At 51.8% G+C, this 26,206-nt stretch overlaps 2 protein-coding genes across 4 annotated transcripts in view; one reads left to right on the forward strand and one right to left on the reverse strand.

The window, feature by feature from the left end:
• LRSAM1 (leucine rich repeat and sterile alpha motif containing 1) overlaps positions 1–18,359 on the reverse strand; it is a 39,004-nt gene extending 20,645 nt beyond the window's left edge. For 2 of the 3 annotated variants that reach the window (XM_084799377.1, XM_084799375.1), the window contains exons 1-14: positions 18,242–18,359; positions 17,711–17,845; positions 15,935–16,031; positions 14,960–15,016; positions 14,069–14,113; positions 12,981–13,058; positions 11,201–11,269; positions 10,296–10,380; positions 9,205–9,326; positions 6,278–6,368; positions 2,618–2,748; positions 847–876; positions 601–723; positions 196–335 (exon numbers count right to left, since the gene is read on the reverse strand). In XM_084799377.1, the coding sequence (XP_084655503.1) occupies positions 196–335; positions 601–723; positions 847–876; positions 2,618–2,748; positions 6,278–6,368; positions 9,205–9,326; positions 10,296–10,380; positions 11,201–11,269; positions 12,981–13,058; positions 14,069–14,113; positions 14,960–15,016; positions 15,935–16,006 (1,043 nt within the window). In that variant the 5' untranslated portion in view covers positions 16,007–16,031; positions 17,711–17,845; positions 18,242–18,359. The other variant, XM_084799376.1, reaches the window with a different exon arrangement.
• Positions 18,360–18,365: 6 nt separating this feature from the next.
• RPL12 (ribosomal protein L12) lies at positions 18,366–21,044 on the forward strand. Its single transcript, XM_084799393.1, has 7 exons — positions 18,366–18,525; positions 18,763–18,836; positions 19,546–19,644; positions 20,102–20,183; positions 20,593–20,679; positions 20,774–20,886; positions 20,999–21,044. Exons 1-7 carry the CDS (start codon positions 18,489–18,491, stop codon positions 21,002–21,004), a joined length of 498 nt encoding a protein of 165 aa, XP_084655519.1. The 5' UTR covers positions 18,366–18,488; the 3' UTR covers positions 21,005–21,044.
• Positions 21,045–26,206: the final 5,162 nt, after the last annotated feature.

Raw genomic sequence — 26,206 nt, forward strand, 5'->3', positions numbered from 1 at the left:
GTGCTGGTTAAGTACTGTCAGCAGGCCTGTGACAGAACCCCACTGTTAACCCCAGGACAGGGCTCCTGCAAACCAGAGCAAACTGGAACACCTTCCCTGGGTCCTGGCAGAGGAATGCCTGGGCGGGGATGAAGACTGTGAGGAGAGACCTGTCCCTGCCCACAGATGGCATGCTGGGGGCTGGCCAGGACTGACCTCTGGTTGTCCTGCAGGAGTCTCTGGATGCGGCTGGAGATGCTCTGCTCTGTCTGCTTCAGTTGCTCCTGCAGCTGCTGCCGCTCTGCATCCAGGCAGCGTTGGCGCTCACTCAGGCCCTGCTCAAGCCGCGTCTGCTCCTGCAGTGGGGGAGGCACAGGGACCCCACATGCAGGCACAGTAGGGGTTTTGACTACAGGAAGGAGAATGGGCCTCTTATCTCACTTTACGGGTCCCTCTGTGACCTTGGGCTGGTCCCTCCCGTGTCCACTGTGCCCAAGGATGCTGGCCAGGGTATCTAGCCAGGGCCTCCATTCCTGCTTCCAGGGGACAGTGGGACAGCTTAATCCCTTGCTTTGCCACCTCTTCAGGGCACAGGCAGGCTGGCATGTGCCGGTCGCGCACCTGCTTGACTGTCTGGAGGATCTCGTCCTTGTGGCTGAGGCTCTGCTGCAGCAGCTCAGCGTGCTCCCGCTGCCCGAGGTCCAGGCGCCGCTCGAACTCCAGCTTTTCCAGCATCTTCTGCTCCTGAGGGAACAAGATGCCTGCCCTTCATGTCTAAAGCAGAGCCAGGGAGATGATGTCCCTCGACTCCCCGAGAGCTGTGATCCTCAGGGATGAGAAAAGTGACAGGGAAGTAAGCGCCCTTACCTTTCGCTTCTCGTAGTCAGAGAATCGATTCTGGGGGGAGAAGAGCAGAGGTGAGGCCAGGTGGTGGCTGTGGTCCCCATGCGTGCCCTGGCCCACCCAACCTGCTCCACTGGGATGAGCAGATGGAAGGGTCCTGCAGGCTCCACAGCGAGACCCACTGTATGTTTGACAACACGGGAAGGAAGGAGTCCTGCAAGACAGTTCTGGAAGGAAGCACTGGGCAGGTAGTCTGGGGCTCCCGAAAGATCCAAACAGGGACCACCATCTGCCTCCCTGGCTATGCATGGAACACACTGCAGCACACAACTCTGGCCACCTAAACCTCTGCGAGCACAACGGTATTGTAGGGTTCCCGGAGCAACATTTCAGAGAAAAGTGGAGACGAACTCAGATGAGGCCCCTCAGGCATGCACACTGCGGATGCTTTCAAGTTCAACTGAAGTCCCTGCTTAGTCACCTCTTCCCTCTCCAACGGCCATAACTGCTTAGAGACAGTCACAGATGCACCCCATCAACAATGCAGAGTGGGGGCAGAATCTGAAGATGAAGCCACACAGCAGGTAGCCATCAGCCATCTGCTTTATGAGCCTGGTCAGAGAGGAGGAGGAGGAGGAGGCAGGTCCTGCCTGCTCCGGCGGCAGGTGTTCCAGCTGACCCCGGCAAAACTTTGCTGAGACCCCTCCTCCCTGAGCCTGTGCCATGCTGGCCCCCCGGGCTGGGGACTTCAAAAGCCATCTGCTGCTGGTGCTGGCCTGTGTGCCTCCCTTCACTAGACCCCACTAGACCTGAGTCATGGGGCCGTCCTGGCCGATGAGTGGTACGTGATCAGGAATTTCTGGGGAGACAGGGAACAAGCCAGACGCACTCCTGCCTCCTGGAAAGTTCCACCAAGCAGGGAGATGGATTGTGGAAGTATGTATCACACAATCCTTTACTCCATTCAGCACAGGGGAGTGCTGCCAGGGCAAGGGGAAGGAGCGCGTCTGGCCAGGTCTGACCTAGGCTGGTGACACTCACAGGACACATGTCTAAACTGAGAACCAGGCTAGTGAGATGGCTCAGTAGGTAGAGGCCATTGCCACCCAGGCTGATGACATGAGTCTGACCCCTAGGCCCCCCAGGGTGGCAGGAGAGGACCAACTGCTGAGGGCTGTCCTCTGGTCTTCAAGCGCATTCTTTCTTCTCCACAAAATAAATGCAATAAAAAAAAAATCTTAGAATGAATTGAGAGGCTGGAGAGATGGCTCAGTAGCGGCGAAGTACTTCACAGAAGGGCGATGGCCATGGTCAACCAGAACCCACGAAGAGCAGAGAAGAACCCTACCAAGTTGGCCTCGGGCCCCAACATGTATGCCAGCGTGTATACACACACACACACACACACACACACACACACACACACACACACACACACACACACACAGAGGGAGGAGGGAAGGGAGAGATAATAACTTTCTAAAATTCAAAGGTCATTCTTGGCTACATATTAACAATGTTTTAAAAGCACGATAAAATGAAAATCAAAGAGTGAGTGGGGGAGGGGTCCAGGTGGGAATGGCTTGCCCCAAGATGCTGTAGGGAAAGGGACATGGTTTGTTCAGGGAACAGAAGAGAGCTGGACAGCTGGTGCGTGGTGAGCTGGCGGCCTAGGTGGCCTGTGGTTGGAAAGGAAGAATCTGTCAGCACAGCTCTGAACACTTCTTAGGCCAGCAGCCCCAAGTAACGCGCAGGCACAATCACTCAGGCACGCGCTGCTGGCAGCTCCCCTTACCTGCCACTCAGCATCCTCCCTGGAGAACCTGTCTATGGGCCCATCGGGGCTGTCCTGGGAGCTCTCGGCTCCATCCTGCTCCAGGACTGGCAGCAGGTACTGAGAAGGTGGGTAGTACTCCAGTCCTGACTCTGTGGGAGAAAGGGCACCGGTTGGCCAGGAGCACCCCGGCTTGTTCCTGCCATCCTTGCTCTCCCCCTAGCTTTCCTCCATGGCACCCACCTTGCTGGCTCGGTACACTCAGCTCTCTGGGCCTCCCTGCTTTCTAATAGCTACTGCTTAACATCCAGCCTGGTGACAGAGGCCTGTCATCCCAGCTACTCAGAAACTAGAAGGACTGCAAGTTCTAAGCCTGCCAGGGCTAGCGCAAGTTCAAGGCCAGTCTGAGTAACAGAGCAAGACCATGTGTCAGAATGAGAAGCAGAAAAAGGCTGGGGTGTACTAACGGTAGAGCCTAGCCTAGCATGGGAGGGCCCAGGTTCAACTGACTGGGGGGGGGGGCAGTATATGATGTCATATATATATTTGAGTTCTGTATTCAGTACAGACATATTTACTGACTCATGTCTATTGTCTACATAAACATTAGAGAATCTTAAAACATTACTTTGGTATTGACAGTCTCAGCAGGTAGCCCAGGCTGGCCTCAAATGAACAATCTTCCTGCTTCTGTTTCCCCATGTGTGTAAATATTATAGGTGTATATACTCTACCAAGATTTTTTTTTCCTTTTATTTTAGCAGCAGGGAACGGAAGCAGAGCCTCACGTACACTAGACAACTGTTGTGTCTGCCACAGCCCAAAGAACAGTTAAAGGGGAACACACGCTTATGAGCCAGGGGCGGTGCATGCTGGGAACATACACGTACTTCCCCTGTGCCCGGCTTCTCTCCCTCTACTCTGCTGCAGACTCTTCCAGCCTGTTGTATGCAGTTTGTTCTTTCCAGTGCTGTGTGGTATTCACATGTAAGTAGGAAATAGTAGGCACCGCTACTGGAACAGTGTGGCTGTGAGTGGCTGTAGGCAACATGGCTTCTCTTTCTGTTGGGCAAACACCTAGTCAGGGAACTGAGTTTGAAGGCCTGAATGTTCACCTTGAACAGACATGACAACACCACAGGGAGGGGGAGGGAGAGGGAGAGGAAGAAGAGGAAAAGGGAGAGGGGAAGGAGAAAGGAGGGAGGAGGGGGAGGGAGAAGAGAGAGAGGAGGAGAGGGAGAGAGACAGGGTCTTGCCACAAAGCTCAGGCTAACCTTGAACTCACTACGTGACCCAGGCAGTACAAGACTGCGCTGATGTGGAGGAGTGCCGTGAGTGGGTGTAGCAGTTGTCAATAAAGAGCTGCTTGGCCAATCAGCTGGGCAGAAGGACAGGAAGGAGAAGGGGGACTGGGAGGATGGTGGAGCAAGTGGCTGGAGAAAGAGACCGAGGAGCAGAAGCCACCCCAGGAGCCATCAGACTGGCCAGGCGCTGGTTCTAAGGGCATTAGGATTAGAGTAGCTCAGACTCGGCCCAGCACAGTGCTTGCAGCTTAAAATAAACCACAGTCTCTGTGTCTGTCATTGCGGGAACTAGCTGGTTAAAGAAAACTACTGCCTTAATAATTTACTGTGATACTTAATGTAGGAAGAATAAAAGGTATTTCAACACTCTGATCTCCCTGTCTCATCTTTTCAGGTACTCAATTTCATACCCAGGTATAATTTATGATTTATTTATTTGGAAGCAGGGTCTCAAATGCCTCAGGCTGACCTTCTCCTGCACTGTGTACCTGCTTCTACCAATGGAAAGCTAGGACTATAGGTCTGAGCTACTACACACACACATTATGTGGTACTGGGGCTTGAACTTAGGGCTCCACGTCCAGCAGGCAGCACACTGCAGCTGAGCTGCTTCTGCAGCCTCCCTGGAGACACTCTGTTGGGTGTCAGCCTGACCTTGACCTGGAGATCATTTTGCCTTGTTTTTTTTTGAGACAGGGTTTCTCTGTGTAGCCCTGGCTGTCCTGGAACTCTCTTTGTAAACCAGGTTGCCCTTGAACTCAGATCCACCTGCCTCTGCCTCCTGAGTGCTGGGATTAAAGGCGACCAGTACTCTTAACTACTGAGCTATTTCTCCAGACTATGGGGAAAATATGCTTTTGAAGGGTATTTCTTTTTTAAAAGTTAAAAAAGTTATTTTCATTGACTTATGCATGGGTGGGGTACACACGTGGAGGCCAGAAGACAATTTGTGCGGTCCCAGGTCTGTGTCTGCCAAGCCATCTTGCCTGTCCCTCTGCGGTGTTCTTGTGTGCCACCCTTCCTGTGTGTGTCTGCTTTCTGACCACAGGCGAGTGGCTCTGTTCTAGCCCAGGGACAACGGAGCCAGCTGACCACAGAGTGAGGTCTCTGAAGCTGTGCCCCGACAAACCCTTGCTTAGTCGATCAGGCACACTGTCACAGCAACGACAAGTGACTAAAACAGAGGTATGCAGCTATAACCCCAGCACTCAGGAGACGGAGGCAGGAGGATTCTCAGTTCAAGGCCATCATAGTAAGTTGGCACAGTAATAATAAGTCTGGAGACAAGTGAAAATAAAACAAATAAAAGTAAGTCCTGTTGGGTCGGCATGCTGCAAAGACTGAGGGTTGACCTTTTCTTCCCTAGATGGCATCGTTTGACGAGAAGCTTGATTTAGTTTACTCTAAGCCTGTCAGCCTTCTGGTTAGTGCTGTCTGTATTTAGGTAGGTATCAGGCTGGAGTCTTTCCTCAGAGGATTGAAGCCAGGGCCTTGTATACCAGTTGAGAGCTCTACGCTCTATGGCTGGATCTGCAGCTCCAGGCCGGTAGGTCTGTTTTTTTTTTTTTTTGAGACAGGGCTTCTCTGTGTAGCCTTGGCTGTCCTGGACTTACTTTGTAGACCAGGCTGGCCTTGAACTCACAGAGATCCGTCTCCCTCTACCCCCTGAGTGCTGGGATTAAAGGCGTGTGCCACCACGCCCGGCCTGGATCTGGGATCTTTTGCACACTAAAAAAAGATCATCCTTCATTTGCTTTGCAGGCACCATGAATAATTCAGATGACCAGGGGCTGCCTGAGAGTGTCACACCCCAGGAACCACAGCTGACAGCAGCTGAAGCGGCTTCCTCGAGCTGCTTAGCCTCGCTCTTCCTCCAAGCCCAGAGCACCCGGTCTCCCCTAGGCCTGCCTCGCTTGTCCTCCAGTCTCTCTTGCCTTCTCTACTGTGTGTTACGTCTTTGTGAAGCTAGGTCTTCGGGGGGACACTGCCCACCCACCCCCATTTTTCCTCCTTGGCCTCCAGCACTCCGACTACACTGGCCCCCTCTGCATCATACCTCAGGCTCCCTTACCTTCCTCTAGGCCTTTAACACTTGCCTCCTGTGCTAGAAACACTCACTGTCTCTTTTCCTGGCCCTAGCTGCCCCTCAGGTGTCAGATGCGTTGCTTTCTCAGACAGGCCTTCCCAGCCCTAACCTAAGCCAGACACATGACCTTTACCGTTCCTCAGCTTAGCCTGGGTGTTCACCTCCCTGTGATCCCTTGTCGTAGCTGTTCCCCTCACTGGACCCTGACCTCCGGCCAGGCAGTCTGTATCAGCTGGTGTCTGCTGTCCCCAGCCTGGTGGCAGGGGATGGCCACTGCGGGCCTGTCTTTACCTTTGCAAAGGAACTGCTGCACAGCCGCAGTGCCAGCGCCACACACCTCTGGTGGGGGGTAGACCATGGACAAGGCGTCGAGGCTCAGCGTCTGTGGACACAGGGAACCCCTTCTTTACTGTGTACACCATTTCACTGCTCAGCACAGGTGGAATTGACTTGATTTTGTTATTAAGCTGGGTGCTGTATTTTTTTTTTTTTTTTTAAGATTTATTTATTTATTATGTATACAGTGCTCTGGCTGCATGTGCACCTCAACTGCAGGCCTGAAGAGGGCATCAGGTCTCAATATAGATGGTTGTGAGCCACCATGTGGATGCTGGGAATTGAACTCATCAGGGCCTCTGGAAGAGCAGCCAGTGCTCTCAACCTCTGAGCAATCTCTCCAGGTCAAGGTGCTTTCTGCCTTGACTGCCTACCAGGAGCAGCTAGAGATCAGATCTAAAGAGCCATCATAGTAACCCTGGTCATCATTTGTAAAGTGTGGTAGCTGAGAGTGTGGACTCTGGGCCACACTGCCCAGTACAGTGGCTGCAAGCCATATGTGGCCATTTGCATTTCCTGAGTTGTGTGTACATGTGTGTGTGTGTGTGGGGGGGGATAAACCCAAGTGTTGTTCAGTTGGAACCATCCACTTTGCCTTTTGAGATAGACTCTCCCAGGCCTAGAATTTGGTAAGTTGGCTAGTGAGGCCCAGGGACACACCTGCCTCTGCCTCTCCAGGGATCTCGGGGGCCTGGCTTTTACAACACTGCCTCTAGGGGCTTCCAGGTCCTCTGCAAGCACTTTCCCCACCAAGTCATGGCCACAGCCCCATTTTTCCCCCCTTGAGACAAGATTTTGTTCTGTAGTCCAGGCTGCATTGGAACTTCTGATCCTCCTGCCTCCGCCTCCCGGGTGCCATGATTATAGGTGTGGACTGTCACAAGCGGCCTTCATTTCAACTTTAACTGACAGGGTCACCCTAGCTACATGAACTACATGCTGGCTTGGTGGCCACCAGTTCTTGGGTGCCAGTACACAGGACAGCATTTCTATGCCCTGCGGAGGGAGTAGCCATGGATTCTGTCTCTTGAGAGACACTCAGTCCAGCTTTAAACCCTGGCGCAGTCTGTGAAACAGGTCCTAACAGGTCACTTAGGTACGCTAGGCTGTTTAACAGGCACAATGTCCCTGATTTGACAGGATGTATGGTAGGTAACAGCAGATAGCATCCGAGTGGAGTTGGCACACAATGTGGCCTCCTTGCTAACAGTGCCCGTGTTCTCACCCCGAGAAAAGGTCTGCCCGAGGGGCCAAGAAGCCTTGAAGAGCTTTTTAAAGGAACGGCTGGGAGATGAGTCCCACGTGAGCTTCTGCTGCAGTGCCGGCGCTCTGGCATGCCAGGCAAGGGCTGCACTGCTGAGCTACATCCTCGGTCCCCTAGGACTCAGTATCTCAGGACAGCTTCACAACTGGGGACACGCTCTGAGCTATCCTGACACATACGATAACCGCAAAGCACAAATGCTCAGGAGCTGTGCATGGCTAATGGCCACTGAACTGGGCTCTGCAGTCAGCAGACACTCCCACCACGACAGAACAGTCTCCTGGGAGGTGCAGAGAGAGGAGCTGACTGCGCACACTGCTTTGCCACCTTACGATGAGCACCAGCTGTAGACATGCTGTCTCTGTTTCTGCCACTTCCCCAGACCGCTGCTCTGCAGTCTGGCTTGACAGAGGCGATTCACCCAAAGAACAGGGGGCCCTGAGATGCTCAGCCAGGCTGTTACCACTGTGACAGATAAATCCCTATTCCAGATACTAAGCTGTACAAAGGTGACAACCATAAAGGTTGTTCCAGGGGACATGTCCAGTCCCATCTATCATTGGCGAAGTCTGACAAGATGTGCCTCCCAGGGGTTCTGGGAGGTGGCTCAGTTAGCCAACTGCCTGCCTAGCATACCTGACCCTGGGCTTGATCCCTGGAACCAAACAAACTGGGTGTATTGGTGCACGTCTGAAATCTTAGCACTCTAGAGTTGGAGGCAGGAGGACTGAAAGTTCAAGGTTATCCCTGGCTACATAGTAAACTTAAGGCCAGCCTGGACTACATAAGGCTTTGTATATAAAAGCCTCCCTGTCATACCTGAGAGCCCACTGTCCCTGAGTGGCCACCTGGTGTTGGCATCAGTGGCAGTGTTGAGCTGTGCCCCTGCTTTACACACCGACATCCCAACCCTTGCATTCCAGAATGTCCACATTTAGAGCCAGGCTGGGCCCTAACCCAATCTGACTGGTGTCCTTTAGGAAAGAGGAGATGTGACATAGACACTCAGAGGCAGAGGACGGACACAGGCCACCAGCAGAGGGGCCTTGAAAAGAACCAACACTGTCAACACGTGGATTTCATCACCTGCGTTGTCTTGTGTGAGCTGCCTGTGTGGGGAGCGTCTATGTATCACCCTGAGATGACTCATGTGGAGCCCCAGGACACATGCACCCCACCCACCACCACCACGAGTTCTGAGACACGGCTTCCAGCCGGCCACACTAAGGCCAGATTGCCACATCTCGCCCACCCGACTCCACCCCTCTCCCAGTTCCCGGGCTCCAGGCACCGTCATTTCTGGCCTTATCACTTCCTGTCCACAGTGCACTCTATGCTACTTCCTGCCTTTTTGTTCCACTCTCTACGCTGAATGCCCCCATTTCTATGGCTATGTCCCAAATCTCATTCCCCTTCAAAGTGTGGCTTCAAGGCCATAGAGCGCGAGCCTTTTGGATCCATCTGCTCTCCTTCCCTTTGGACTTACCACCCCCCACCCCCCATGATTGAAGCAGTTCGGCCATGACATGCATCCATGTGTCAGTCTCTGTAAAACCTGGCAGCCTGGGACCAGGCTCTCAGGAAGACACAGTTGCTATGGAGAGAATGCCCCCCTCACCTCCAGGGTCCGCACATGTGCCAGCATCTGGGGCAGCCTCTGAATCTCGTTTTCACTGACATCAAGGGTACGCAGGCTTCGCAGCTCCCCCAGGGTGTCAGGGAGCTCCTTCAGCTTGTTGTCTGTGGAGACCCAGATGGCAAACTCAGCACCCCAGAGCCTGCGCCATCTCCTGACAACCAGGGGGCGTGGCATGTGAGGCTCTATCACTATTTATTAGCTGAGCAACTCAGGACCCCTGTTCTTCCCTCCCTGTGCCTCTTCTCTACAATACGGCACCACTACGTGCCCATCAGTCACAAGACGAGCTGGCACGCTGTGCAGAGAGGCGAGGAGCAGCAAGGTTAAGATACCCGGCTTGGCCACAGTGAGGCAAGTCCTCCTTGTAGGATAAGAACACTGTCCTAGCCGGGCCTGGTGGCGCACGCCTTTAATCCCAGCACTTGGGAGGCAGAGGCTGGTGGATCGCTGTGAGTTCGAGGCCAGCCTGGTCTACAAAGTGAGTCCAGGACAGCCAAGGCTACACAGAGAGACCCTGTCTCGAAAAACAAACAACAACAACAAAACAACAACAACAACAAAAAAGAACACTGTCATAGCATCTTGGCTAGTCACTACCTCACTGGGGTGTGCGTGTGTGTCCTAAGCAGGCCACAGCTCTGAGACTTACTTTCTTCATGTTAACTGAGCAAAGCTTATCCTCTGCCTGCCTCATAGACTTGTCAGGCCAGCCATATTCACGGGGCTAACATTATTCAGAGTGTCTGGAGCCACTCAGAGCCACTGCAGTGGCACCTCCTTCTGTCTTGCTCATCAGTACACTCTCTTCCCATCACTTAGCTGACCTGTCACTATGGCCTGTTTTCTGCTCCACAAGTCTCTGTTTCAGAGGGGGTCATGGAACTCTGAGACACACTGCCTCTGGTTGCCATGGAGACAGACTGATCTAGCAGGAGGTCAGTCTGGCTTACAGCATCACCCTTGCACTCAGTGGCTCCCAGGTAGCATCCCTGTGGATGCTGGAAGGACAAGAGCAGGCCTGATTCTGGAGCTGCCTGAGGATGACATGGACAGGACTTTGTGACCCCCACCTTTCACATTGAGGGTCTGGAGCTGAAGCAGGTTCCCAATAGAGCGTGGGAGGTGCGTCAGTTGATTCCTTTCCACATTCAATACCTAAGAAAGGAAACAATGGTGTGAGGAGGCCATAGGACAACAGTGGCTGTCTGCACCCTCAGCCCTGCATCCTCCGAGCACTGAACATACCTGCCCGTATTTCTTGCTACAGCCCTAAGAAGGAGGTATAGGTTGTTGCGGTCCCATTTACGAGATGAGAAAACTGAGGCTTATAGAAGTTAGGACACTTGGACACACATCTACTTGAGGCTTGAATGCAGACTGCTCAGGAATTGCATGAACCAGAGTGAAGGGAGAAAGGCTGTCAGGGGCTCAGTGAGGCAGTGAGGGTTAGGATATGGCTATCTACTGTCGAGCAACGGGAGGTACAGCACTCAGTCAGTGCAGGAGCAGCTACAGACACAAGTACAGAATTTGGGGGCTGGAGAGATGGCTCAGAGGTGAAGAGCACTGTCTGTTCTTCCAGAGGTCCTGAGTTCAGTTCCCAGCAACCACATGGTAGCTCACAGTCATCTATGATGAAATCTGGTGCCCTCTTCTGGTGTGTATATGTAATAAATAAAAATCTTAAAATTAAAAAAGTACAGAATTTGTCCTTTTTAAAAAATACATAAGAATTTAAAGAATTTGTTTTTATTTTATGTATATGAGTGTGTTGCCTAGATGAATGTAAGAGCACCACTGGAGTTAGTTATTTTGGGGAAGAAGTTAAAGCAATGAGGCCATGAAGTCCCATGAGTACCTGCCAAGCCCTGGAAGAGAGACTCTCAGAGCCAGGCTGCAATGGTGAAAGTGGCACTGATGCCGAGAGCAGCCTGGGTCCACTGGTGACATAACAGCAAACGCCTTACAGCCTTACCTGTAGAGCTGTCAGCTGCCCCATGTCATCAGGAAGGGCTGTCAGCTGGTTGTCATGGAGATCCAGAACCTACAGAACAAACACATCTGTCAGGGCCCCAGAACCCCAGACTCAGAGAAGCTGAAAGAGGCGACAAGGCCACCTTATACCTGGTAATAGCATGGCGACCCTTCCTGCTGCCCACTGTTCACCCCATCTTATAGTCTTCTGTTTATTCATTTGGGGGTTTTGCTTGTTTGTTGAGACAAGGTCTCTCTACATAGCCCTGGCTGACTATGTGGACCAGTCTGGCCTCAAACTCAGAGATCCACCTGGCTCTGAGTGCTAGGATTAAAGGTGTGCACCATTATGTCCAGCTTGCTTTCTTTCCTTTTTTTTTTTTTTTTGGAGCCAAGGTCTCACTATGTAGTCCTGGCTGGCCTTGAACTTAGAAATCTGCTTGCCTGGCACTAAATGCATGTGCCAGCACACGCAGCCCCAGCAGCTCACCATCTCATATTCTTTTTTTTTTTTTTTTTCAGGATTTAAAGACAGGCTCTTACAATGTGGCCTAGGTTAGATCAATTCTCTGGCCTCAGCCTATGCATGAACTGCAGTATGACTCAATGGCACAGCACATCATCAGCATGAAGGCCTGACATTGATTCATTTACACACACACATACACACACACACACACAGTAAAGAATAAAAAAACATGGAGTGGAGGTGGAGAGATGGCTCCACAGTTAAGCGCTACTCTTGCAGAGGACCCAAGTTTGGTTCTCAGCACCCATACTGGACAGCTCACAGTAGCCTACAACTCCAACTCCAGGAGCTGTGATGTCCTCTTCTGACTAGCTCAGGTGCTGCATGCACATAGCACATAAAGGCAAACAATCACAGATATATATACATATATATATAAAGAAATCTCTCAAAAGCACTGAGTGCTAGGTGTAGTGGCACACACTTTAAAAAAAAATTATTTTATGTATATGAGTGCTCTATCTGTATGTACACCCGCAGGCCAAAAGAGGGCACCCGATCTCATTACAGATGGCTGTGAGCCACCATGTGGTTGCTGGGAATTGAACTCAGGACCTCTGGAAGAACAACCAGTGCTCTTAACCACTGAGCCATCTCTCCAGCTCCATGGCACATGCTTTTAATTCCAGGATACAGGAGACAGATCTCTGTGAGTCTGAGGCTAGACTGTACTACACAAAGCCAGTTCTCGGCCAGCCAGGACGGCATAGTGAGACCACATCCGAAAACAAAAGAATCACCATGGAGCGGAAGCTCCCCACAATCGCCCCTGTCAGAGGAAGGATGGAACGCCGGAGGAGAGTGTGCATGTTTCCAGGCCTCACTCTTAAGGTACGACGGCCCCTTACAAGCTTCACCTTCATCTATAACACCCCAAGGCTGACAGTGCAACCGTGTGATGATTCTACCACGTCCCGGAGGGGACTAGTCAGGAGGGACCCCACCCAGGTCACTGGGGTATCAAATGCAACGACTCTCTGGATGCCCCTCCCATCCCCTCTTGTTTGGGCAAAGTCATGTCCATCCATGTGCTGACTCAGCCTAGGTGAAACCCTCACAGGGCAGGCGCTCGGGCTGGTTTCCTTACCAACAGCACACAGGAGTGCTGAGGAAACCACGCTGCTCAAACACCACACGGACCTGTGAGGACGGCCTGTGTGAACTTTAACAGAGACCGCTCAAGGAGGGTGTGGAGGCTCGGCTGCCGGCTGAAGCGCCACAGAGGCCCTGACGCCTAGAGAGGGCCCCGTACCTTGATGGTAGCAAGACTCAAGAGGCTGCAGGATTTGGGAAGCAGGGAGGTGAGATGGTTTGTATGCACGATCAACACCTGCGAGGCGAGAGAGGAGAGAGAAATGTCAGGCTGCGGAGGAACAGCAGGCAGGGAGGCTGAGGGCGAGGGATGTGGCTTGGCACAGGGCACAGGGCAGCCGTGCTGGGCTCCTTGAATGTTTGCCCAACCACACCCACAATGGGGGGGGGCTGCTAGAAACATGGACACTTCTGAACCTGACTCAGACGGCTGAAACTGCCATGGCGGAAGGAGTTTGAGAGTCTACTTATACCTCCCAGTCTGAGACGGGCTCAGCTCTGACAGACTTAGCTTTTCCTGGCTCTAGTGTTTCATGGAAGATAGGGTGATAAAGTGCTTTTCCTCAAGGGCAGCCATGACAAGTGATAAGCTATCTGTGGAGCTGTCATGTGCTCCACTGCTCGGCCTGTGTCAACCATGCCTGTTTTGGTTAGGCATTAACTCCTGCTTCGATATTTCACATGGAAGGATTTCACCTTGCTGCTGGCAGGGAACGCACTTCACCTTTCTGTGTTGGATCTGGCGGTGCGCACGTACCCACCTGTATGCAAAGCCTAGGATGACCTTCTGAAAACGTTTTCATCTTCACTCCACGGACGGAGAAGCTGGGGTGCAGGCTGGAGATGGCTCAGCAGTTACGAACACTAACTGCTCCCCCAGAGGGACCAGGCTTGATTCCCAGCGCCCACATGGAGGCTCACAAGCATCTTTAACTGCGGTTCCAGAGAACCTGATGATGGGCTCTGGCCTCCCCAGCCACCACACATGCACGCGATACATAAATACACTCGGGCCAAAATACTCACACACATAAAATTCTAAAAGTTAACAAAAGAACAAAACAGCTGGGAGCATGTAAGGACGCTGAGTTATGAAGCTAGTGAGAGGCAGAGCCGGGAGCCTGCTCCCCGAATGGTAACAACTCCTACTGCAGGGCAAAAGAGGAAGGCCGCGTGCGAGGACAATGGCTCCCCCCAAAAGCAGACACTACGCAGGCAATCCCCTGAACAACGAATGACTCTGCTCACCTTTTTCTGCAGAACTTTGCACGTTGCAAAAGCCCCAAATGGGATCTAAGACAAGACAGAGAAAGGTCAGAACCGTCTCCTCGGGCCAGTGTCCCACCCGCCTCAGTGGCACTGGTGTTGAGAGCGCGAGGTGACTGAGGGCAGCAAGCCTTCCCAGAACAGCGTGTAGCTAGGAGAGGGCTGGGCGTGTTGTCAGCCCTTCTCCAATCAGCTGGCGGCCCACTCCAGCCCACCTGCTCTGTGGCATCAGGAGCTCTGCTCTTCCAGCACCTTAGGAATCTGTTGATGTAGTTTCCCTTTTCCCATAGCATTAGGGATTGAACCTAGGGGCATCCTGCGCACTTGACCAACTCTACCATGGAGCTTTATCCCCAGTTTTCCTTCTTGCCTTTTTCCAGGGTTTTACTACGTAGCCCAGGCTGACCTCAAACTCATGATCTTCCCTACCTCTGCCTTCCGAATGGAATGCTGGGAGTAAAAGTGCACCCCACTACACTGGGCTCATATTCTAAGTAGGCCCTAGAGGCCAAAAGATCATCTCCGTTCTTTCAGACAAGAACATAAAATAAGGACCATGTCTTGATTACAGCCGTGGCTGTGTCTGGGTGCGCACACTCGTATGCAGGTCAAGAGCTGATGGCCAGTGTCTTACTCGCTACCTTAGGTTTTCGAGACTGAGTCTCTCTCTGAACTTAGAGCTTACCGACTCAGCCAGGACAGTCGGCTAGCGAGCCCCAGGGGCCTCATGTCCTTGTGCTTACAGTGCAGGCGTTTTATAGGTGGAGCCACCTGCCCATCTTTACTTTTGCCATTTTGAAAGTCTCATCTCCACAGCTGTTTTTCCCAAGGACACAGGACCCAAGAAGAGAGGACAGGTAATCCTCAGCTTACCTCAGAGAGCTCACACTTAGAGATGTCAAGAATGTCATCTGCCCCAGCTTCTTTGGCCTAAGGAAAAAAAGATGATTCCAAATTAAGTGGTTTTAAGACCGGGTGTCCAGTAGCTTCCAACTCATCACGTGGACAAAGCTGGCCTCCACCTCCTGATCCTCCTGCTTGCACCTCCGAGGAATGAGCTCTCTGCACAGGCTTGAGAGAAAGGTAGATGCCTTTAATCCCAGCACTTGGGAGGGAGAGGTAGGTGGATCTCTGAGTTCGAGGCCAGCCTGGACTACAGAGTGATTTCCAGGACAGCCAAGGCTACACAGAGGAACCCTGTCTCACCCCCCAAAAAGTCTTCAACTCCTGTTTACAAAAGCTCCGTTCATGCTATGAACGCTTCATATGCATGGCATTAGCTTCTTGAGATCAACCGTAATTGGTTTTGCTTTGTTTTCAGCCTTGAAGGTTTTGTTGCCGTCCTTGGCTATGTGAGATACCTTCCTGGACTCCGTGTTAATCTGCCCCCAGTGGCCATGTGTGGTACTGCATGCAGTAGCCCAGGTCCTAGTGAAGCCATCTCCAAGTGCAGCTGCTTTGGCATGGGAGGATCTCACTCTCTAGCTCAGGCTGACCTGGAGCTCACTATGTTGCCCTTCATAGTTTCGAACCTGTGGTAATCTTCTTGCCTGGGCCTCCCAAGGGGCAGGGATTACAGGTGCAAGCTACCACACCCAGTTCTCAAGATTAAAAAGAAAAAAAGCATTCAAGAAATTATACTTGTGGAAAGGAGAAAACAAGATGTAAGGAGTTGGAAGGGGCCAGGGCCACAGCCCGCTTCTACTAGTCCATCTGGCAGGTGGTCTAGGGACTGAGGGTCCAGCAAGGGAAGACACCAACAAGCAATGTCACCCAGCCAGTGACGGAAGGCAAAGCAAGCAGCCCTGGAAGACACTTAGGGGTCAGCCACAACACGCTGAGCCTTACCAGACACATCTGGTACTCCAGGCGTTTCCGAGCCTCCTCACTGGGTTTCCGCTTGCGAAAGAAGAGGGGCATCCTCCTGTGTGAGTTCTTCTGGACCCTGGAGCATGGGAGAGAAGTCAGCACCTGCGCTGCATGTGACGCTGCAGTCAGGCAGCTCGGAGATGCAGGCTGCTGGTCGGCTGGCTACACCGTGAGTGCCATGTGGGCAGGGCTGGCCACCTCACTCAGTCCCGTCCCCCGTCCCCTTCCCCCCCCCCCACAAGCCCACATGACACTGCTCAAAATTTTGCTCTGTTAACAAGCAATAAACACACAATAAGGCAGAAAGATCATAAAGCAGGCACTTTAGCTGGGCGTGGTGGCACACACCTTTAATCCCAGCACTCGGGAGGCAGAGGCAGGTGGATCACTGTGAGTTCGCCACCAGCGTGGTCTACAAAGCGAGTCCAGGACAGCCAAGGCTACACAGAGAAACCCTGTCTCGAAAAACAAAAAACAAAACAAAACAAAAAAACCCACAAAAAACAAAAAAAAAGCAAAAAAAAAAAAAAAAAAAGCAGGCACACTTTGGGTTTGGCATCTGTGGTGCTGGCACCACCCTCCCAGTGCTGAGCCCCACATTTTCCCCATTGTGGGGAAGAGCCCCCCCCCCCCCCCCCCCCCGTGCCTTGCAAGGATGTTCTCTGAGGATTCTTGACAGACTCAGCCGATTAAGTCACTTCTAGCCCTGGAAACTGTCCGAATGGCACCATTGAGACCAAACTGGAGGTAGCCATGACTTGGGGGGAACTCAACTCTATCTGAGTTAAATACAAATTAAAATGCAGTCTACAGGCGCCTTACCACCCTCACAGCTGTTACTCATTTGAGTCTCACCACAGCCCTGCGGAGAACCTGATGCTCATTAAGTTCAGCCATCTGGTTATATGACCCGGATTGCAGGGAAACCATCCCGGGACGCTTGCCTTTCAAGTCCTGATCCTGTGCAGCCTGCGCAGCTCCCAAGACCTCACAGTTCAGCCAAGTTAATTATTCTGTCCTGGACTCAGAAGCTGGGTGCACTGGCTACCCCAGTGCTGTATAAGGTCCAGCAACAGGAAGGAAGCAACTATCTAGAGGAAGTGTGTAGCCAACAACATAGGCTCTATCATCCAAGACAACAGTTGTGTCACTTTGGGTCATCAGTCAGAGCCCGTTTCCTCATTGGGAACACAGGGTAATGCTGCCAATGCTGGGGTCTGCGTGGCTCAGTGATTTCACGTATGTCAGGTCTAGGCCACAGAATCTGACACAGTGCAACCACGCACATGACAGATGGACTCAGGGATTAGACAGATGGAATACAGGTGCCAGGGAGAAAAGGGCTAGAGGAGTCTTGCAGCTGAAGACACATCCCCTGGTCCTTGGAGATTTCAGATCTCCATTCCTGGGTGTGGGCTGCCAAGAGGAGGTTGCCAAGCCTGCAAGGCCAGCTCACAGCGCTTTCCTCACTCAGTCATCTCTGCTGGCACTCCTGAGGAATGATGTCAACACAGCTCTCCTGCATCCTTTACAGACAACCCTTCTGCTCACCAATAAATGACTAGTCCTCTTTCACCCCTATCCTGGTCTAGATATCCAAACATCTTCCTCAATGACTCTCTCTCCCCCCAAGTACCCTTCCCTAGTCGCTCTGAACAGAGCTCTTTCAAATATGGTTTGAACTTCCCTGACCGGTCAGCTTGGTCCCGGAGAACCACACCCATCCTTCCCTGGCAGGGCTGGCCAGCGGCTGACCTGGCTTTGAAGATGGAGAGGTCCTCCACCGATATTCCGACTCTGGGATGGACCTCACGGTAGGCCAATCACTCCGAAGGCTTGGTCATAGATGCACAACATAGGCCCCAGAAAGCTGAGCTGGAGTCAGGTCTCCTGCAAACATTGGAAGTGAGGACCGAAACTCTGAATCTGAGAAAATAATGCAGCTCGGGATGACAAAGTCTCAAGACTTTAGGAACCAAGGAAAAGCGGATTTAAGAGTCGTGACTTAGACCCGAATAGTTTGCTCCTATAATTAACATGCACACACCGCCAAAGCGTTAGAAGGGCACTTAGGATAGCTTTGGCACGGGATTCCCGCAACACAGGTGCGGATCCCTTAGGGGAGGGGCGGGGTCCTAGGCTGGGTACCAGGGACTTCAGAGTCACCCTCATGAGAAGGGAACGTGGAGTACATCAGGAACCCGAACCTCTGGTGCAGCCCTTCTACTCTGACACCCGCCGGGCAAGTCGCTCCGAACCGCCACCCCTTCCGAATCCCTAACTCACCCACATTCCCAGCTCTCCAGTCCTCAGCCGCAGACGCTTGCCCATAAAAAACAAGGCGGCGAGGGCGTCGCCCCGAGACTGGGCGGAGCCAGAAGTTATCGCGAGAGCTGAGCTTTTCCTGCCTTATATCCGGCGTGGGCGGGGTAACGTCGGTCTTTTCGGCTTTCGGCTCGGAGGAGGCTACGGTGCAACTTTCTTCGGTCGTCCCGGATCCGGGTTCATCCGACACCAGCCACCTCCACCCACCATGCCGCCCAAGTTTGACCCCAACGAGATCAAAGTCGGTGCGTGCCCCCGCCGCGGCCGGGCTACGGGTGGAGCCTTGCTCGCCCGCGTGCTGTCCCCTGGGCCTGGCCGGTCTCCCTTGGGCCTCGGCTTCCTCGTGTGTAAATGGGGAGGGAGTGCCGACGCTCCGGCAGCCTTAGGGTAAGGCCTGGGCCCCCCGGAGGTCAGCGGACCGAGGGCAGCGCGTGAGCCGGCGCGGGGCGCGCCGCAGAGGTTCTAATTCTGCTTTTTCTCAGTGTATCTGAGATGCACCGGAGGCGAGGTCGGCGCCACATCCGCCTTGGCCCCCAAGATCGGTCCTTTGGGTCTGGTAAGTAAGTCGTCGCTGCCGGCAGCTGTAGACATCGAACGCGTTTGGCGGGGCTGCCTGCATGGGTGCGTGTTCCTGTGGAGGCCAGGAGAGGGCACCACGTGTGTGTGGTGGGCTACCATGTGGCCGCTGGGATTCGAACACGCATTCTCTGTAAGGGCTTTCTAAATCGAGGTAGCGTGTGTTGTGTAGGATCGTGCCACCGCACGGTTGTGGCAGGCAATGGCTTTACCCTGAGCCGAGCAGTCTTGCCGGTTCTAATCTGCTTCCCTTCGCCTTCCTAGGGAATGGGTTTTAAGCGGTCTGGTGGAAGCTCAGACATTGCCAGGTGCTTGTTTCTGGAGGGAACAGTGGAGTCGGTGTGTCGCTGCTGAAATGCCAAGTCACTAGCTTTTAAGGGAGCACGTGTCGGGCAACACGTGGGCACCTAGCATTGAAGCCCATTACAATTTAAGTCTGGGCCGATTGGTGGCAGCGCACGCCTTTCACTCCAGCACTTTGGGAGGGCAGAGGCAGGTGGATTTCTGAATTCGAAGCCAGCCTGGTCTACTGAGTGAGTCCTGGGCTACACACAGAGAAAGTCTGTTTTGTTCATTAGTCCTTAAAAGCAGAGTTATAGTGAGAGATGTGGGGCCTTGCAGGCAGTGAGTTTCAAGGCTGTGGCTTCAACTTTGGTGGCACTTTGTAATAAATACCATTATTTCTACAGTCTCCAAAAAAGGTCGGTGATGACATTGCCAAGGCTACCGGTGACTGGAAAGGTCTGAGAATTACAGTGAAACTGACCATTCAGAACAGACAGGCCCAGGTATGTACGTTGCTTGGTTGGGGCCGGGAAGGGTAGCAGTCCTCAGGAATTGTGGGTATTAGATCTTGCTGCTCTGGTGAATCAAGCTGTTTTATCTTTGTGGGAAGTTTAAAGGCAAACATAAGCCGGGCGGTGGTAGCACACGCCTTTAATCCCAGCTCTTGGGAGGCAGAGGCTGGTGGATCGCTGTGAGTTCGAGGCCACCCTGGTCTACAAAGTGAGTCCAGGACAGCCAAGGCTACACAGAGAAACCCTATGGGGGGGGGAGAGAAAGGCAAACATGTTTATTGTGCAGATAGGTGGTTGCTACGGTGCAGGAGGCCACCATGTAGGTCTAAGTGATCAGGCAGGAAATAACTACCAACTGGGCTGTCTTGCTGGCTCCTTCAGTGTGTCTAAGTGGTAGTGCTGTTATTGGAGCTCTGCTGGGCCGTGTTCACACCAACTCTTTCTGCAGATTGAGGTGGTGCCCTCTGCCTCTGCCCTGATCATCAAAGCCCTCAAGGAGCCACCGAGAGACAGGAAGAAGCAGAAGAACAGTGAGTCCATTCCTCTCCTGGGCCCCTCAGTGTTTGCACCCGGCTGTGGGGTTCCGTGTAATGAGCTTAGGGTGCAGAAATAAATATCGTCCCAGGGTTAGGGTTGGTTGACCCCGGACCCTTGGCCTCAGGCATTTAAGCTTGTTGGTTCCCATCCCTAACATAGTTCGTCAGGGCTGCTGGTAAGGACTTGATTGTGCCCAGCCACCCGCCACTGCGCCTGACCATCCCGTTGGCTGGTGCACTCCAGTGGTGAGCTGACAGTAAGCCCCAGCTTTTAGGAAACAGGCTTGTCCTACATGTGGATGACTCTGTGCCGAGAGCATGGGGACAGCCTAGAGATGGGGGGAGGAATGGGTCTGGTCTCCAGAAGTCGGGTTAAAGAGCCTTTATGTTTTCTGTCCTGCAGTTAAACACAGTGGAAACATCACTTTTGATGAGATTGTCAACATTGCCAGGCAGATGCGGCACCGGTCCTTAGCCAGAGAGCTTTCTGGTAAGAGCAAGTTGTTTTCACTGAACAGCCACCGTTTTGCCTTGCCCTGAACCTGAGAGTTGGAAGGGACTGAGGCCACCACTCTTTACTGTAGGAACTATTAAGGAGATCCTGGGCACTGCACAGTCTGTGGGCTGCAACGTGGATGGCCGCCACCCTCATGACATCATAGATGACATCAACAGCGGTGCTGTGGAATGCCCAGCTGTAAGTGACTTTGCATGTTGGGGTGGAGGGAGCTGGGCTTTCGTTGTCAAAGAGTAAAAATTTATGTGAATATATTCCCCATTGTGACTTACTTTTCCTCTTTTTTCCACAGAGTTAAGAAGCAACAAGAAAATATTTCAATAAAAGACTATCTGATGGCCAGTCTCCTTGGTTAAGTTTTGGGGGGGCATGGGAGTGTTCGGCATATTTGGTATGGACATGGCAGCAAGATCTGGGAAACACTGAATCAGTCCTGGTGTGAGACAGGCCAAGAACACAGTGGGTTGGGTTTTTTGTTTTCTGTTTCCTAAACCTAGTGGAACTTTAAGAAAAGGGCTGCCTAACAGCTGGGTGTGGTGATATATGCCTTTAATCCCAACGTAAGTGGATCTCTTGAGTTCATGGTCAGCCTTCTTTACAAAACGAGTCTAGGACAGTTAGGGCCACGTTGCAAAAACAAAAAACCCTGCATTGGTAGTAGACGTTCCTTTATTAGCTTGCCAATGTAACCTAGCTCAGCAGAGACTTAACCAGCAGATCTGCTTTGGGATGGGATTCACCTGTGTTTGTAAAGAGGCTCAGAGGTCACAGTCTCTAGGTGCTAATGCTGTGTCAGCTTTTGCCATTTCCTTTTACACTCAAATACAGAAAATACTAATGCTCCCAATATCCAGAATAGCTTTTGGTGGTCTGTTCCATTCTCTGGAGAAAATGAAAAACAGGCCCATCTGGAGTTAACTTAGTGTAAGCAAATGTCTTAATTGGCATGGGCTGCAATTCTGTGGTTTTTGGAGGCTGAAGTAGAAAGGTCTTCAATACACCTCAACTTGGGGAGACAGTCCCAAAAAGTTAAAAAGGGCTGGAGGGATGGCTCAGCACTGGTTGCTTTGCAGAGAGTCTGGGCTCCGTTCCCAGCAACTGCCTAGTTTTGAGGATTCACTGGCCTCTGAAGGCATGTGTTCACACACATGAATGTGGGGGCAACAAACTTAATACAAGGGGATTTTGTTTTTTGGTAACCATGTAACAGGGTTGGGATTACAGGTGTTTTTAAAACTGGTAAGTGTGTTGGAGAGGCAGGAGGATTTCTGCGAGTTCCGAGGCTAGCCTGGTTCGGACAACCAAGGCTACACAAAGAAACCCAGTCTCAATAAAACAAAGAAATGGACACTGATTTTAAAGCACAGTCCTATTGCTGATGTACGCCCACTTTTGTGAGGCAAAAATATTAGCACATTCCGTATCCCAAGTTCCTAAAGACGCCATTTCATTTGGTTTCAATTCTTAGAGACAGGAAGAGTAGCTAAGATTTATCTTCTACAGAGAGAAACTTGCTTCCCTTAGTTAGGGACCTTCTGGGTCTGGGCCTTCTAAGCACATTCCCCTGTCCTGAATGCAGCGAGGGCACCCTAGAAGTGTCTGCTGCTTCCAAAGTCCCCAGCTGCTTTCAGCGGGACGGAAGGCTAAAGTCGCCGGCCTTAGCCGGATAATAGGCAGAGATAGGTGTACACAGGCCATTCCGGCCAGAGGTCCTCGGACCTCGAACTCAGATCTCACAACTCTCGTGGAAAGCGTTCTGGTCGGGTTACAGCGTCCATCTGTGGGCAAATGGAACAACTACACAGCTCTCACAGGTGCTACACTCGGCACTGTCGCCTGCAACTTCCTGGACGTCTGAGTCCCTCACTGCGCCAGAAAGTGCGTGCGGGCCAGAACTACGCCACTTCCGGCCATGCGCAGTCCGTACACCCAACCCACTTCCGCCAACACTCCGCTTGTAGGCGCTGCAGTCTCTTCTGCCCGCCAGGAATGTGTTCCCCGTTGCTTCGTGCGGTGTGTTTTTACATAGAAGACCCCTCGTGCCTGCCCTGGCTCTCAAGAGTCCACCTTAAGGGCTCCTCATCTGTCAGGCCGGACAGGGAGTGACCAGTTCCCCGGGGATGCCTGGAAGGGTGCTTATTCTGGCAGTGGACGCCGATATGTAAGGGTCTTACAGTGGATTTTCAGAGATCTGTAGTTCGTCCTTTCCCCAAACCTACTTTATTTGGGGTTCTTTAATGCTTATACCTCCCTTCCAACCCACTACCCTAGATAGGAGAGAAGGAGGTATACAGGTACAGGAGAAGCAGACCTTTTATACTCAGTTCCTGGGAGCATTCCCCTGGCGTAGTCGGCAGGATTTCAGCAGACCTGCTGGAACCCGGAGCAGCAGCTGGAACTGGAACCCCGGAAGCGTTCTCTGGAGTGGTCTCCCTAGGAGCTTCTCCAAGTGGAGCAATGAACAGCCAAACAATACCAAGACCCAAAAAGCCCCCCTCCCTCCTGTTTTGGGCTCCTTTCAGAGTCTGTACTAAGACGTGTTTCAGCTGACAAAAAACAAGTCCCCGCATGAGGTTGTTCGTCTTCTAGTGGATGAGCATCACCTGATCTCTCACAAGCCTGTTCCCCACCCCACACTTCAGATCAAAACAAAAACATTTATGTCTACTAGAGATCCTCCTGCCTCTGCCTCCTGAGTGCTGGGATTACAGGTATGTGGCACCATGCCCTGGCTAAACCATTAAAATTTATATTTAAAATTGTTGCATTCTGTTTTTGTAAATAATGCCTTAACCAGTCTGATTTTCAAATGGTGGAAATACATATCTTTAGAAAAGGCTGCCATTCCCTTAAACAGCATAAAATGCTATGATGAAGGCACAGAGAGTAAGAAAAAAATAAGGGCTGGAAAGATGGCTCTGTCAGTAAAATGCTTGCTCAGCAAGCCTGGGGACCTTAGCTTGGATCCCAGGTCCAAAGCTGAATGTGGTCATTGGTTGGCAGCCAACAGTGCATTTCCTGAGTCTTGTGCTCGTCTTTGGGCTGCTGTCACACTGTCAGCACTCCTGGGCTGCCAGCCTACTGACTCACTCTGCAGACCTCAGGCCTTCTCAGCCCCTTGCAGCAACACTGTACATCCTTTCCCTCCATGGGTTTTGTTTGTCTGGAGAACCCAGCTTCAGACCACACAACAGCTCATGTGTTCACTCAGCTTCAGTGACACAGGATATGTCACCCCACAAAAGCAGACTGTGGGTCTGTTCAAGGATCCTTCACTAGGAGAGAGTGCTCTCATAATGCTTAATAAATCAAAACATATTAATAGATTAAAATATTCTTAAGAATTTAAAATTGAGCTGGGCAGTGGTGGCGCACGCCTTTAATTCTAGCATTTGAGAGGCAGAGGCAGGTGGGTCTCCGTGAGTTCGAGGGCAGCCTGGTCTACAGAGTGAGTTCCAGGACAGCTAGAGCTGTTACATGGAGAAACTCTGTCTTGAAACTGCCTCTCCACCCCACCCCTCCCCCCACCCCCTGAATAAGAAATTAAAATTGCTTTAATTCATGACTGGCAAAGCAAAATAGTTGTAGAAGACAAAGTGAAAAATCCAGAGCACAGAGGGCTGGAGAGATGGCTCAGTGGTTAAGAGAACTGGCTGCTTTTCCAGAGGCCCAGAGTTCAATTCCCAGCAACCACATGGTGGCTCACACCATCAACAATTGAGATCTGGTGCCCTCTTCTGGTGTGCAGGTGTACATCATGCAGATAAGAGCACAAGGCAAGAGGGCTGGTGGGGAGAGGCACCTGCTGTCCAGGACCCCAGGACCCGTGTGGTGGAAGGAGAAAATCAGGTCCTGCAAATGTTCTGACCTTTACCTGTGTGCTGTGGATCACAGTCCTAGAGGATAAATACAATTTAACCTGAAAAGCTGAGCATGGCAGCATGTGCCTGGGGGGAGGGGAAGACACTAGATGTCTGGGCTTGCTGGCCAGTCCAAGAACTTCAGGATCAGTGCGACACCCTGTCTCAAAAAAATCCGGGGGCGGGGGGGAGGGAAGATAGGCTGGAGAGATGATGATTCAACCTGTACGTCCTTGCGGAGGCCCAGAGCTCCATCCCCATCAGGCAAACTGTGCCTGTAAACTGATCCATCTCTAGAGGATCAAATGCCTCTGGCCTCTGTGGGCCAGATGTATCTACAACCACACACACAAATCTTAAAAATGGTGGAGAGCAGCCAGGCGGTGGTGGCGCATGCCTTTAATCCCAGCACTCGGGAGGCAGAGGCAGGTGGATTGCTGTGAGTTCAAGGCCAGCTTGGTCTACAAAGTGAGTCCAGGACAGTCAAGGATACACAGAGAAACCTTGTCTCGAAAAACCAAAAAAAAAAAAAAAAAAAAAAAAAAAAAGGTGGAGAGCAATCCAAGACACAGTATAATTATCTAGTGCACACACACACACACACACACACACACACACACACACACACACGTGCGCGCATGCACCAGCATCCACAAACATGTTCATGTATATATTACACCCCACATACAAATAAACAGAATTAAACAACACCGGATGGCTGGGAGGCGCAGCATGGTGCTGGAGTGTTTGGCCAGCTAGCACACACCTGGCTTTGAGCTCAGTTGCCAGCGATGGAAAAGGAAAAACATAGCAGCAGGAGACCCACCACTTGAGATGGCAGCAAAATGAAGCCTTCCCAGGCATTTGGGGACAGACTGTCTCCTTCACACATGGCCTGAGACAAACTTCTATGATCCTGAAAGATGGCCACTCTGTGAGGGTTTCAGCAAATTAAATGAGCTCCAAGGAGCAAGAAACACTTGGACTAACCCACGGTTTGCTGACTGAAAATCTAGGACCATGGCTTCCCAAGTTGATCTGAAAGAACAGAATGACAAATGGGAAGCCGAGGCAGGGGGCCACAGTGGGGCCCAGGTCAGCCTGGGATACATTAATGCATTTTAGGCCAGCCTGGGATATATTAATGCATTTTAGGCTAGCCTGGGTTACATCGTGAGTCACTATCTTAAAAAAAAAAAATCCAGCCAGGCATGGCGCACATCTTTCATCCCAGCTCTGTGAGTTCCAGGCCAGCTTGGTCTATATAGTGAATTCCAGGACAGCCAGGGCTACACAGTGAGGCCTTGTGGCAAAACAACGCAAAAAAAAAAAAAAAAGCTCAAATGAATTCTACTAACAGTTAACATAGTACAAAGAGAAACTATTTAGAAGTCTGGTGAGGATCACAATGCTTTGTAAAGGACAGACAATCGGTCTTATTATTGTCTTAACTAAGGCAAAGCCTTAAATAGCTGACAATGAGAGAGGATATCATGGGGAGCCTTGTGACGGAGCCACAGTCTTGGGCTTCCTTGGCCATGCCAGTATCTAGCGGATGACTGGCTGCCGTGCTGATGTGTCTGTCCTCTAACCTGCTCCAGTGAGTTTGTACTGACGTGATACAAGCAACCTGCAAAAGA

This window comes from Acomys minous, assembly GCF_964271855.1.
Source record: "Acomys minous genome assembly, chromosome: 10".
NCBI classification, from domain to species: Eukaryota; Metazoa; Chordata; class Mammalia; order Rodentia; family Muridae; genus Acomys; species Acomys minous.

What these genes read in the sequence shown, in the direction of transcription:
- RPL12 (XM_084799393.1), top strand. Translation starts at nt 18,489, where the DNA reads ATGCCGCCCAAGTTTGACCCCAACGAGATCAAAGTCG. An exon ending in CCCCAACGAGATCAAAGTCG is followed by an intron (nt 18,526 to 18,762) that starts GTGCGTGCCCCC and finishes GCTTTTTCTCAG; the next exon opens with TGTATCTGAGATGCACCGGA. An exon ending in CTTAGCCAGAGAGCTTTCTG is followed by an intron (nt 20,680 to 20,773) that starts GTAAGAGCAAGT and finishes TCTTTACTGTAG; the next exon opens with GAACTATTAAGGAGATCCTG.